Here is a 14171-nt window from a genome sequence, read left to right as displayed (position 1 = left end):
CTGGCTTGTTGAAATTTCTCTTCAATGCTACGTCTCCGCTGTAGTGATATTTAGAAACCAGGCCAGTGGAAATATTCGGCATTTCTATCGCCAAGCTTTTTCCTTTCAATTGTATACTCTGTTCTTTAATCGTTGTTTAATGATGTGTGCCGAATAGTTTATAATCTCTTGGTTTGTTATTTCCGCTTAAAATTGCCCCAATTTAATTCCAAATTATTCGATGTATTTTCGATTCAAAACGATGCTCCTTATCTTAGAATGCGAAAAAAAAAATGGGTAAATGAAACTGATCTACAAAAGATCCAGTCATAAGGAGTTTTTTTTTCTGTTCCTTTTAAATTGGTTGTTTATTTATTCAAACATTTACGTATTCATCTACTTATTCATTACACAACAACTTTGAATGACAGCGCTAGCTGGTAAGACTATTAGTATTACTTGTTACGGTACAATTTAACAGACAGAAAGAGCATCATTTATTAACAAACGTAACTACTTTATTAAACAACTTGTAATATTTTTATCAATGACCGACTGTAAAAGGAAGTAGAATAATTATCCTTAAATAAACTGATTGAAGCCCACCATAAACTATTTCTTAGCTCACCACTGACACAATCTCACAGTTGTCTCCAAAGTGCCTCAAAATTAACAATTTTCCACAGTACCTCTCTCTCGGTATAGCCTTCTGAAAAGTCAGTCACTCCCGACAACAACATTACTGCTGCACAACTGAGTCCTTATGTACAAAGTATTCTTGAAAATTCCGGACACTTACAACACAACCATATTGATAGTGTTATATCATAACTAAGTAACCTAGTAAAATGCTTCAGAAAGTTCCTTGGTATGCATTTCAGCATGACTAGGCATTCTCTAAATTTTTAGAAACTTATACTTTAAGTTATTATCCATATGGCTCATTGTTAAAAGTAATAACAGCGTTTGGTGAGAAGTTTGTAAACTCAATAAGTGAAAAGTCGAATATGAAATAATCATGCGGTAAGCGCAGAAAGTTGGCGCGTAAGAATCAAAAGATAAATACGTTCAATTAAAGGTGCGTGCTAGAGTGCTTCTTAAAGAAAGACAATTCGTGATATCTTGACATGAATTTCCGCGTCATCTGTAGTAGACTGTGGTCTCATTCGAAGGAAAGTCATCAAGATACTGAGCTATTAGAAATTTGAATTTATTGATTGATTTACTTCGATGAATCTTGCCTACAAATATAAGATCGCTTAGAAAATAAGCTTATAATCATAAAGAAGATAGGTTACAATTACACTGAACTGGTTGAGTGCTTAAACATTAATAAAAAGAAAGACCTCTTTTTAGCTGCAGATCGCAAGTCAGACCGATCGTAGCCTACTTATTGCTGTTAACTTAGTGATTGTACTAAGTAATTGACTGTCATTTCCGGTTGGCTGGATCCAATTATTTAAGTTACGTGCGATTTCAATTCAAACTCAGCACAAGACTGCATTTCAACTGCCCATACATCCCCAACCTCACTTGGATTGACCTGTGAGCTCTTACTTGTGGAGTTGTTCTTTATAGAAGATGGAAAAACGATATTCATCTTTCCTTTGAATCCCTCTCTGATCTGCAGATAGACAAGCAACATGAAATATGGTTCTTAGCACTAGTACTCGGATATTTATCGAAACAATAAAACTTGATGATATGGAGTTGATAATCAGTTTAATGTTTTACTTACCTGACTGTTTCGCATGCAGTGTAGAGCGAAAATCAGGAAACCCTGCAGCATAAAAATGATTTCAAGATCATTGATTTTTATAGTATACAAACAAATCAGTCAAATACCTATTAAGATTTCCAAGAAAGAAAGAAAATTGCATATCTTATAATGGAAAAAGAAGTCTGTCTTCCCTTGCATACTCAACTGCATTTTTGTTTTCAAATTAAAATTGAAAAAAAAAATGTGATTACTGCAATGGTGTCCCACTTGGTTAGAAAGTAAAATAAAGATAGAGATTGAATAATTTTGAGTATTACCATCGAATACTGACCTGAGCAGAGTTAAGTACGGTGAAGATGTGAGCGAAAGCTTTATGTACAGGCGAAAGGAGACCGAATACCCATGTGACACCCAGCAGGGGAATCATTACCACGCATGCTGTGATGCTAATTCTAGGAGTGAAAAAGAGAAAATTCCTTTATTTTCCTTTGACAATGAATTTTCATTTTAGATATCGTATGGCCTTACTGATTAAGGAATGAGGAAGTTAGGCGAATATAGCCTCACAGGAGGACATGGTAGCTTCTTCCACTCTTTTGTTTTAGGTTTAGGTTGTGAATCTTACCGTATTTGCTGAGAATGATACTCTTCCCCAGTCGGCTGCAACAAATTGATCATCTCCTTTATGACTCGTACGAGTATCAAGATATTGAGCTGAAAAATACAATAAAAATAAATTGATTATTAGGATATGGTTGTCGAATAGCCAAAGTAGAAAGGATCCTTGCTAAAGACGTTATTAGTTTGGTAACTAGCTGGGGATGAAGAGTCATTTACAGGGAATAGAACTCCCAACTGTGGGACCTAGATTATGAGCTTCGATTCCCTGACTTCGAGCAAAAGAAATCGCGAACTAAAGTGTCTGAACTAAATGAACTATGCAAAGTGAATCCTCATGTTAAATCACATAAATTTAATATCTCCTAAACTTCCTGCCCCTTTCATCTTGTTCAATGTTTTTTAAGAGTTACTTTTGCGCAAAAAACATATGTTGGTATATCAGTGTGAAACAGTGAGAAAACTTCAACAAGGAAAGGGAAGAATCTTTTTCCTCATACTATGTAGTTAAAGTTGGAGAATGTATGAAGCTATCTATTTCCCGTGTAGACTTTGTACCAACAGGCTTTACTCGCTATTAAAGGCCATCACTTAGTCATAATTGACCAGCATCCCTGTAAAAAGCAGCTGCGTCCAAATTTTTTTGTGAGTAAATAGGAAAAGGAAAATAGTAAATGATGTGTGATGTCATATCATACATATTTAATTCCTTTTTTAAAGATCAGAGAAAAAAATCTTTAGCAGCAAGTAGTCCAGGTATACCAATCACAATTACCAGCACTAATCATAAACTCACAACTTCAATGAAAGCCACAAATGCGACGAATATCCAGATCAGGTTGTCAGACGAGGAAAGCCAGCAACTAAACTCGAAGAGGTGAGAGACACGAAAGAAACACAAATTGTCAGCAAATGAAATGATACCTGTCTCAAAATATATGAAAAAACAAAACAAAGAATTAAATGCAACGAATTAGAAGGAGAAGAGCAAGAAGAAATCGTCGAAGTTTTTTCTTACTATTGATCACTCGTGTAGCTTTGTAACCCTTCTTTTCCAGCAGCGATGCCAAGTGACATGGCCACCATGATCACTGGAAGACCTACCCATAAAGAAAGGAAGGAAATCAAAACATTTTACTGCATGACAACACCAGATTTGGCGGTCCGAAAGCATGGTTACAGTTACCAGTGCTTAAAAATAATAAACTCACCCCATGAGGTGACGTGATACATGTACATCTTGGTGTTAATGTTGCAAACTTTCACAACGAAGAAGTAGAGATAAATTCCCTCAATCAGCATCCAACAGAAAGCGGCCATCAAGAAATACTGCATCAGAGCTGCTATTGTAACACAGACAGCCTGTGGAAAGAAAGAGTTTTCGTATTCTTATCACGCTCCTTTCGACAAGATATTTACGGTGCAACGGGGAAATTCATTCCATGGATAGAAAAAGGGGCCACTAACTTTGTTTTCTGTGGCGTTTATTCCGGCGAGGAAGATGATCTGTCCAGCTCCAAGGGACATAGAAACACTCATTCGAATTTGAGAGAGAGGTTGACCAACATCTCTGATGAAATAGTAAAAAAAAATAGTAATAATAGTAAAAATAAAAAGAGTGAATTAGAGAAAAGCAACTACAACAATAACAACAACACACTAAAGACACTAAGCACAAAAAAGAAGAGAATTGAATTAATTATAGTGTACAGTAAAATATGGCCAAAGAAATCAAGTAAAATTCTGACAGTAAATGAAAGAAAAATACTCAGTAAATAGCTCCAGAAAGTACAAAAAAAGAAAGTATCACGGGGGAAATGACTAGACCCTAAGCAATTCATAAACAATGAAACTATGAGTTGTTCAAGCGTTCTTTATGGGGCATGGAATGTAATTTGAATTTTTGAGTTACCCGACATTCGTGTTTTTAGTGGCATGGAGATTTGCACTGAGATCTCTTTTCTCTCTAGCATAGTTGAGGGAAGTCAAGAATCTACCTCACTGATACTCAGGTTCATTACTTACGTGAGGCAAGAATAAAGTATTAATGTTAAAAGGATCCCGACGATGGAAAGGCTTAGTCCGACGTGGGTGATAATTTTCAGAGCTGTTTCGTCCTCTTCGGCGAGCTGTGTCAAAAAGAAAAAATTCAAATAAGAACATTGAGTTAGTTAAATGTTATTTAAATTATTTTGGCTTTTGATTACCTTTGTGCTACCGTCGTAGTTCATTAAGACGGCAAAATGCGTCAAATGATTGCAGCTGCAAACTGTTTCTTCTGAGTTGCTTTTCAATGAAACTACATGGCATCCTTCCTCTGAAAAGCCTTCTGACCTAAAAAAAAAAGTAAAGTTAACAAAGCGCACAAAATTAAACACTGTTTGGGGAAGAGGTGATGTTCGGTAATTTTACGTTATAGTTTAGTGTCTCAGTTGGGAGAACATTTTAGTCGGACTTTACGAAAAAAGACAACATCTTAGCTTCCAGGAAATTGTTAACCTGAACAATGAATAAATACTATACAATAAAATATTGCAGTTTTTTACCTTGTGTTAAAGCCACTCCAAAACATACAGCGCTTCTCTGCTGTCGAAACCTGAAAATAGATTTTATCATGTCAAAATAAATCAAAACAATGCATAACAACTTATTTTAATTTTACCTTCAGATTTTCGAACTTTAGGATGACATTTACTCGCAACTTGTTTGGCTTGGGGTCCATAGCTATGGCCATTATCTTGGAGTTGATATAACTATAAAGGAAATTTATTTAAAAATAAATCAGAACCAAAGAAGTAACATCGTTTACCTTTGACATATTGAAGCGAATTTTTCATGAAGGTGGACAGGCAGGGAAACTTCCAACCCCAGTTAAGGTTTTGGAAAGTGTCTAAGTTCAGGTTAGTTGAACGTAGATCTTATGTGTTTCCGTGTTACGTATTTCCATGGAAAGCGACATACAATAATAGGAAAATAGCATCACCTTTTGTTGTCTGTTTCACTCCTGATAGCTTGATCTGTCAGAAGTAGGTCATGCAGATCCTTGTACACGAACGCAACTACCAATGATCCTTAACCCCCCAAAAACAACAAAAAAAAGGAATCAAACAGCAAAAAGCACGCAATATTCAAATTTTCTTTAGGCTCTGAGGATGTGACATCAGAAGGAAGGCGGATGATGAAAGAAAATAGACTATGTAAACTAATGAAGCTCATTCTTAAGGTTTTATCTCGATATATAAATTTCCAGTAGAGAAATTAAGGCAACTAAAAGCTGTATAGGTAACACCTTATTTAATACGAACCATTCTCCTCAAAGTTTGAAGAGGCAATATTGATTCTCGTATGCCATTGTTGTACCTCAAAGCTGAAGTCACTCGCGTTCAAGTGATAGGCTTTTTGAATTACCAAAACTGCCGGAAAAACAATACTTATAGACAACATACGTTTTGCGGTATAGTTTATAATCATATTGAATGGACGTGTATTGTTTGTATTGTATTTACCCTTTCATGACTCTCCAACGAATACAACCATTTTAAAAACGTAACGCTTTTTTAAAGGAACGTTCTACACGGACTAAAATTGTGAAAAATCATTTCTGAAATGTCGTTCCCCGTTTCAGCAGAGAAAATTAGCGTTCATTAGGGAGTTTTTACGAGTGCGCTTAAAAAGCAGGGATTTATATACATCGTAGACGATATGCCAATTTTGAGCTCAGTGCATAGCATGAAGTAAAGGGAAATATTTGCAAGATTTGATTATTTCAATAGCAATTTCTGTTCACAAATATACTTTATTATTAAGGATAGATTGCAAAAACAGAGCAAGAAGAAGGGTTTTAAAATTTTGAAGGATTCCTTTTTTCTCTTCTTGATTGTTTAAGAATACCTCTAATTTTCCTCTCCAATGCAAAAAATTAAAGCGTCAAAGATATTTAAAAAAACAAATGAGTCGATGACATACAACAACATTTCTAAAAGGTTAGGTTTACAGTGAGTTCTTACATTGTCTAGGAACTAACACAACTCAGTCCGTTGGTCAACAAGTCAGTAAGTAACAGAGGAATACACTTTAAAACTAAACAGAGTTGTAGGCCGTAACCTCACCTATTTTTGAGAAAACGAACCTCTCCAAAGGTCTCATTCCGCTCAGGTGTTGCTTGCCATAATTAAGGGCAAATTTCTCGAAGGCTTTTGCCACCTTAAAGATGGATATTCTTAGCGTTTTAACCTCTTCCATGCCAGCCTTGTCTTTTGTGACGTTCTTGATTTTTATGATGAAATCTTCAAACATAGTAACAGCCTCCTACAATTACATAAAATATTTCGAGATCTTAATTAGCCTGTCTCGTATAGACAATTCGTACTAAGAATGCAGATAGAGCCTAGCCTGAGGCCTCAACTGATGTTTAGGGTTTCAATTGCTAGAAAACTCTTTCAGGAGCCTAAATTTTTATTATGAAAATTGTATACCTCTATGGTACTCCTTCTGGTATTGATAATTTCGTCAAATTCTAAAACATACTCATTTGCCTGGAATAAATAAATAAAAAAGTGTCCGTCAAATTTATAAACCGTGCAGGTCCTGAAAAGAAACATGCAGAGACATATTTGGAACACATACCAGTGCCCTTAACAACGATGACAATGATGCTGTTTGCAATGGCGAGAGAGAGGACAGCGACGGCGACGGCAAAGACGACAATGGCGATGGCGACGTGGATGGCGACGGTGAATGCAATGGCAATGACGAGAGCGAGGATAAGGCTGAGGGCAATGGCGATGGTAATGTCAATGTCGATGGCAATGTCGATGGCGACGACGACCGTGACGGCGACGGCGACGGCGACAGCGATGGCAATGGTGATGGAGCTGGCGAGGGCGAGGGCGTGAACGAGGGCGAGGGCGTGGACGAGGGCGAGGGCGAGGGCGAGGGCGAGGGCGAGGGCGAGGGCGAGGGCGAGGGCGAGGGCGAGGGCGAGGGCGAGGGCGAGGGCGAGGGCGAGGGCGAGGGCGAGGGCGAGGGCGAGGGCGAGGGCGAGGGCGAGGGCGAGGGCGAGGGCGAGGGCGAGGGCGAGGGCAAGTGCAGTGCCCTTAACAACGATGCTGTTTGCAACGATGCTGTTTGCAATGGCGAGAGAGAGGACGGCGACGGCGACGGTGACGGCGACGGCGAAGACGACAATGGCGATGGCGACGTGAATGGCGACGGTGAATGCAATGGCAATGACGAGAGCGATGACAAGGCTGAGGGCAATGGCGATGGCAATGTCAATGTCAATGTCGATGGCGACGGCGACGGCGACAGCGATGGCAATGGTGATGGAGCTGGCGAGGGCAAGGGCGAGGGCAGTGCCCTTAACAACGATGACAATGATGCTGTTTGCAATGGCGAGAGAGAGGACGGCGACGGCGACGGCGAAGACGACAATGGCGAAGGCGACGTGAATGGCAACAGTGAATGCAATGGCAATGACGAGAGCGAGGACAAGGCTGAGGGCAATGGCGATGGCGACGTGAATGGCGACGGTGAATGCAATGGCAATGACGAGAGCGAGGACAAGGCTGAGGGCAATGGCGATGGCAATGTCAATGTCGATGGTAATGTCGATGGCGACGGCGACGGCGACGGCGACAGCGATGGCAATGGTGATGGAGCTGGCGAGGGCGAGGGCGAGGGCGAGGGCGAGGGCGAGGGCGAGGGCGAGGGCGAGGGCGAGGGCGAGGGCGAGGGCGAGGGCGAGGGCGAGGGCGAGGGCGAGGGCGAGGGCGAGGGCGAGGGCGAGGGCGAGGGCGAGGGCGAGGGCGAGGGCGAGGGCGAGGGCGAGGGCGAGGGCGAGGGCGAGGGCGAGGGCGAGGGCGAGGGCGAGGGCGAGGGCGAGGGCGAGGGCGAGGGCGAGGGCGAGGGCGAGGGCGAGGGCGAGGGCGAGGGCGAGGGCGAGGGCGAGGGCGAGGGCGAGGGCGAGGGCGAGGGCGAGGGCGAGGGCGAGGGCGAGGGCGAGGGCGAGGGCGAGGGCGAGGGCAACGTGAATGGCGACGGTGAATGCAATGGCAATGACGAGAGCGAGGACAAGGCTGAGGGCAATGGCGATGGCAATGTCAATGTCGATGGTAATGTCGATGGCGACGGCGACAGCGATGGAAATGGTGATGGAGCTGGCGAGGGCGAGGGCGAGGGCGAGGGCAGTGCCCTTAACAACGATGACAATGATGCTGTTTGCAATGGCGAGAAAGAGGACGGCGACGGCGACGGCGAACACGACAATGGCGGTGGCGACGTGAATGGCAACGGTGAATGCAATGGCAATGACGAGAGCGAGGACAAGGCTGAGGGCAATGGCGATGGCGATGGCAATGTCAATGTCGATGGCAATGTCGATGGCGATGACGATGGCGAGGGCGATGGCATGAGCGATGGTGACAGCGATTGCAATGGCGTAGGCGATGGTAACGGCAATAGCGATGGCGACAGTGATGGTGGGGGCGACGGTGACGACGATGGTAAGGGTGATGTAGATATTGATGAATCTTTAAAGAAAAATAAAGCTTAAGACCATATCATAAGACAAAATTGCCTTAATTTTACACTGTGATTGCAAAAATGCAGGCAGAGAGCATACCAACAAAATGGCCGCTCAGAACGATGAAATCTCTCAAATGCACTCGATGTTTTGTTGGTTAAACAGAACACTTTTATTGTTTCCTTTGTATTTTCCAAGTCGTTCGCACACATCTTCTGTGATTGATGTTCCGATAAAGTTTTGGGATTTTTTTGGAAACTAGACACCAAATGAGTAGAGAATGAAATATCTTCTGAAGAGTTTTCCCTAGTGGCTGAAAAAGCTGTAAGACAATATTTTAACAGCTTGTTCCGTATTCTGTTGTTTGAATTGTATTCCACCGATCAAATTCCATTATGCCTCATTAGACTTTTCTCCATCACGAGTTATTTCCTCGTAAACAACTTGCATTTTATCACTTATTCGAACCGCATTATCCAATACCAAAAAATTCACATGAAAATGAATGCTACTGATAGTGAATTATGTACGTAATTCTCCCGCGTTATGACTTTTTGTGAGAATAAAAGTCGCTTTTAGCTACTTTGGGCTTGATCCCATCGCATTTCAATTCAGGTGGCAAAGTCCAGATAGGCAACAACGAACCAAGGAGCCGTCTTTAAAATACTTTCCTCATCTCCTATTCAAAATATCTTCACTTATTCGAGATCGCAATCTATCTTTGGCTAGGGTCTATTGGAAATACTACAGGGTTTCGTTTCGCTTTTGGCGGTAAAACGAGGATTCTTTTTTGAGGTAACTAACTGTAGACGAATAATGTTGATCTTCTTGCTGTCTTAGGAACAGCAGTAAACGTTGTCTCTTTCTCGACCGTTATTTGTGTGACGAGACCAAACAACAACGGTAAGCGTGGCACCGATGCATTTTATTTTTCCTTAGAGGGTTTTTAGACAATAGAGACAATAGACCACAAATAGTGTAAGTTCAGATAATTTAGGTTTTGTTTTCTTTCTTTTTAGGTGAAGTAATGCGATATTTTCGCTATTTTAAAAGTTATGCTTTTTTCCGTTATAAAACTGAAAGCGTTAGGAACACCAAGTGTCCCATCTCAACCCTCCTAACCAAAATAATAGTTCTTGCATGCTTCGCATGTCTATGTTTATCTTTTCGGTGAGCAGAATGTCAATTAAAACTCCAACTCAGTTTTGACTATTTTTAAAACAAAAGAATGTATCTACGCCCCGTGGTAACATAATTATGAGAACTGAGGCAACCCTTACTAACCTCGGTGTAAAATAGTGGTTGCTAGGTCGATCGAAGTGCTCACAATATTCGAATTAGATGCAGGATGGTCAGTTTATTATGTTCACCGCACATTTTGCGCTGCATTGAAATTAGCCCCTACAACTTTACAGTTCAAACGATTGGATATTAAAATAGTATGCAATAAACGTAAAGGTGATTCCCCTTTGCGAAGAACAAATAAGTCTGCAAGTCTTCTGTATTTGTTTTATAAAACGATAATCGGCATGTCTCTTAACTGACATGAGTCACTAGCACGCAAAAGATATCGCACTTCACATCATCACGCGTTATCAACTAGCAAAGCAACTGGACTGATGATTCTTTGCAATTGTAATTCACTATCAGTTTCGTAACTGCTGTTACTCGCAATAGTGATAGTAACAGAACCGTCTGTAACTTTCCTCCGCTCGCAATGTTAAAAGTTAGACACATATATCGTTAAAACGTTCATTGAGATTGTTTAAAACAATAATTTTGAAACAGGTTGCTTGGCACTCTATGAGAAAAAATAAAGGAATGAATAAATAAACGAAAAAATGTATACTGATGATAACAATTGTGATAATGATAATGATAATGATGGAGACGAGAAAGTATTTTTTTTGACACTATTAATTTTAATAACAAACAATGGGCATCAAAACCCTCTACATCACTGAAGCGAAAGGTTTTAAAACTGGAAATAAGGGAGATCAGGGTAATAGCACCGTTATTCTATGACTTTTTTGTTTTGCTTTTCAACTTACGTTTTGAGTCACAATCCGATGTAATCCTAACAGGAAGTCTGTAAGTCTATGGCTAATTATTATGATAATCAATCAGATATTTTTTTTTTCATCTTCAGTTCATTTTAAGGTGCATAAATATTAAAATCGGAATTACACTGCCCCACCTGTTCCTGGCAAATCCATCAACAAATGAAAGATGACTGTAGAAGAGAAAACGAGCAAAATAATTGATCATTATCTCAAGAATAACATTTGAAACAATGAAAGAGTTTATTAGATCTCGAGTTAGACTATTTCTAATGGAGATTATTTGCTACATACCCTTTAGCATCTACCCATGACTTTTATTACCTTCCCTAGGGTGCAGACGGATAAATTTTAAAAATGCAGCATCTCCACAATTTACCAACCAGCTGAACAAAACTTTTCACATGTAGAAAACATTTTTAAGGATACGGTGGACCTTCGCGAATGTCCTTCGAAAAACGTTTTTGCACGGGCAATTCGGAGTGCAACCAAACCATATAACAACGAAAAGGTGCGCTATTAAAAAAAAAAAAGTCTCGTTTTAGCTCGCAACAATTCGAAACGGACGATACTTTATTAAGCGAATTAATCAGGTATCGATTCTGACCGCTCAAATAAAAATTCTGCTCAATTTCAATCTTGAGGGGTTGTTCTCCAAAATTTAGTGAGGATTTTTCCATATTCTTGTCATCGGGTGTTACTAAACTATGGATCAGCAGACCGCGGAACCTCCACCATAGATTTTTTTATAAAAGAAGAGCAATGAGATTAGTATAAAGTTTGCTTTCGGGTACAAAGGAGAACAATTTAAAAGAGAAGTATGTTTTTATTGTCCATGACGTCCAACTTGGCGAGCATTCGGCAATCATCTACTCCGAGTGTTAATGACTGAACAACAATTTGAAAGCTCTAACAGTTTGGGCATCTGAATAGTGCCTCATCCGAAAGCTCTCAGAAAAGCTTTAGGCTGGAATTCATTGAACATGACCCTGGAATGAGGAACACCATCGTATCATTTCATGATGATCCATTAAACATGACTAATAATTTATTTATTATTTGAACTATACTTAAATTAAAAAAAGAATCTCCATGTGGCTGTAAGGAGTTCAATTGCTGAATTTTAATTCGTAAAAATAATCAATTTCAAGGGTTGTTTGAATTATTTGACTCTGAGTGCACGTCACTTTAACCCCTCAGCTCTTTCAGAAAAGCAGCTATCGAAATTCATGGATATTAACGGTGTTTTAATTTGCGATAAGAAAGGAAAAAGTGCACCAATTGAAACATTTTTTTCCAAATACCGGATCGAATGTTAAACTTTGAATCTAACGCCAGTTTAAGTGGACCCTGATGATTAAGTTCGATCTCTTGTCTAAGCACGTCCAACGTTCAGCAGCTATCTGAAGTCGACACGTTTTTTGTTTTTCACATCTTGTCATAGTGGTATAAAACGATAGCAACTAAGTTATCGTGTTCCTGTTATCCTAAATATGGCTGCTAAAGCTGTTGTGCAGACAACTATGACGCAAACAACATGACCACAGGATGAATGTCTCGCCTGTGCTTTTTGATCTTAAATTGCTTTGCACTATATGAAATCTAAAAGGCTTCAGGAATCCAATTTGTAAGAGATCCATCTCCGATTACGAACTAAGAGTTTAAAGCGGACACCTTTAGAATCTGGTTTGTTTTGTCTTAATGAACAGTGCCAATGTCCACCAACTGACATTTTCTTTCAGCCAAACTTCACAGGACGTTCAAAAATCGATATAAAGTTTTGCAAAAGGAAAATCAAGATATAATTAGGTGGTTACTATACTAGCGCACAACTTTTAAAAAAGGTTTTGCTCTCTTTGTGGGATTCAGTTGTACTCATCACGCAATTTGGTGGCTACCGCACAACAAACAGGAATAACTAGCGTCGTACTTACCCAGCACACAACATGTTAATAGAGTTTTGAAAATTTTTCCGGATTCAGTTCCATTCATCATCCACTTCATCATGGCCAAGATATGCAAAGGTTGCTGTTAAAAGGAATCCTTACACTAATATTTGATTCTCCCAGCTTGAGAGTTGCGGATATACGGCATCTTATAAAACCCTTTTGCACGAGACAGAGTTTAATGCAAATTATGATCTCTGATAGCTTGTTCCCGACGTTTGTCTCCATTTTTTTTCCCGTCAAAGAGGCAACAATAGATAAAAGGCAGCTTGCACCAGATGTGAAGCATTGTTTTTCTTAATATAATCGGAAAACTTCACGGAATTAAAATACTCTTTATAATTCCAATTTTATAAAGAAGCAGCTCAAAAATAATTGATGTTAAGAATGATTATTTCTTTATCAGCTCCGCTAAATGAAAGTTTTCTTAAATCAACTTCTGTTTTGTCAAACGGCAGCTAAAGCTAGCACGCCATCTGTTCGTATGCATAAACGGAAATGATTATTGTTTATGCTGCCGTTTCAGTTGGTGGGTGGTGGTAATTATTTCGCTGGCCTTCAACTTTGGTGGATTAATTCACTCATGTGTTAATAACATGTATTAATATTTTTACAGCACGGCAAACTCCGAGTCAAAGGATTCCTTCTCGATTTTCTTAGACCGTGAACTCGATGTGAGTTTACGTAAAGTTGATCGTTAATTAATGAAAAAACGAACGGAGGCCAACGGCCATAGTTTAGCGTTCAGCCTACAAAACAACTCTCCCATGCAAAAGCGTCATGCAGACCATTACTTTAGTGTCCAGATGTTTGAATTCCAACATTTTAGAAGGAGCGGTGGGGTCAAAATATGAAGTAGCCTTAGCTGTAATAAAGTTAGCCAATCGAAGCTTGAAACGTTTTGAGATATCACTTCTTCCGCCTAAATCGCACGCTTCTTCATCCATGCTGATTTATAAAGAGGTGCAACGTAGTTTAGGTTGTTGTAAACCGAGTTAGACACATCTACATGTTCAACTCCTTCTTTCGCTGGTTGAAATTCCTCTTCAATGCTAGCCTCTCCGTTGTAGTGATATTTGAAGGCCAGGCCCTCGCAAATTTTCCGCATTTCTATCGCTGAGCTTTTTCCCGTTAAATTGTCTACTCTGTGTAAAAGTTCTTTCATCGCTGTTTAATGAAGTTTGCGCAAGAGAATATAATCTCTTGGTTAATGCCATTTACGGCTAGCATCGCCCCAATTGAATTCCAGATTATTCGATGTATTTTCGATTCAAAATGCTACTTCTTATCTTAGGGATGCGAAAAAAAAAGAAAAAAGAATAAAA

At 39.8% G+C, this 14171-nt stretch overlaps 2 protein-coding genes across 3 annotated transcripts in view; both read right to left on the bottom strand.

Annotated features, from left to right (window-relative positions):
• Positions 1 to 316: 316 nt before the first annotated feature.
• LOC149051542 (uncharacterized) lies at positions 317 to 14162 on the bottom strand. Of its 2 annotated transcripts, XM_089183932.1 has the most exons (19): positions 12835 to 14161; positions 11038 to 11073; positions 6944 to 8847; positions 6793 to 6852; positions 6427 to 6625; positions 5623 to 5730; positions 5301 to 5388; positions 4980 to 5070; positions 4864 to 4913; positions 4525 to 4651; positions 4343 to 4446; positions 3785 to 3887; positions 3529 to 3679; positions 3336 to 3417; positions 3114 to 3180; positions 2325 to 2413; positions 2031 to 2151; positions 1718 to 1759; positions 317 to 1603 (listed from the first exon to the last, which is right to left on the bottom strand). In XM_089183932.1, exons 1-19 carry the CDS (start codon positions 12905 to 12907, stop codon positions 1439 to 1441), a joined length of 3660 nt encoding a protein of 1219 aa, XP_089040058.1. In that variant the 5' UTR covers positions 12908 to 14161; the 3' UTR covers positions 317 to 1438. The 2 variants fall into 2 exon arrangements, with proteins under 2 accessions (XP_089040058.1, XP_089040063.1); XM_089183937.1 differs by lacking the exon at positions 6793 to 6852 and having other exon boundaries at positions 12835 to 14162.
• The window catches only part of LOC149051539 (stimulated by retinoic acid gene 6 protein-like), a 42272-nt gene continuing 28417 nt past the window's right edge, over positions 317 to 14171 (bottom strand). Inside the window, exon 7 of the mRNA XM_089214435.1 lies at positions 317 to 668. Within this exon, the coding sequence (XP_089070561.1) occupies positions 599 to 668 (70 nt within the window). The 3' untranslated portion in view covers positions 317 to 598. The remainder of the gene's footprint in view (positions 669 to 14171) is intronic.

The sequence above is a fragment of the Pocillopora damicornis genome, chromosome 1, assembly GCF_964200805.1.
Source record: "Pocillopora damicornis chromosome 1, jaPocDami1.2, whole genome shotgun sequence".
In the NCBI taxonomy this organism is placed as follows: Eukaryota; Metazoa; Cnidaria; class Anthozoa; order Scleractinia; family Pocilloporidae; genus Pocillopora; species Pocillopora damicornis.
This window is presented reverse-complemented; position numbering and strand designations above follow the sequence as displayed.

Bases quoted from the DNA above. Each gene is read 5' to 3' on its own strand.
- LOC149051542 (XM_089183932.1), bottom strand. From the start codon at position 12,907: ATGATGAAGTGGATGATGAATGGAACTGAATCCGGAAAAATTTTCAAA. The intron at 5,731-6,426 runs GTGAGGTTACGG...TTTTTCCGGCAG, and splicing joins GTTCGTTTTCTCAAAAATAG to TTTTGGTAATTCAAAAAGCC. The intron at 5,071-5,300 runs GTGATGCTATTT...TTTCCTTTATAG, and splicing joins AGTGAAACAGACAACAAAAG to TTATATCAACTCCAAGATAA.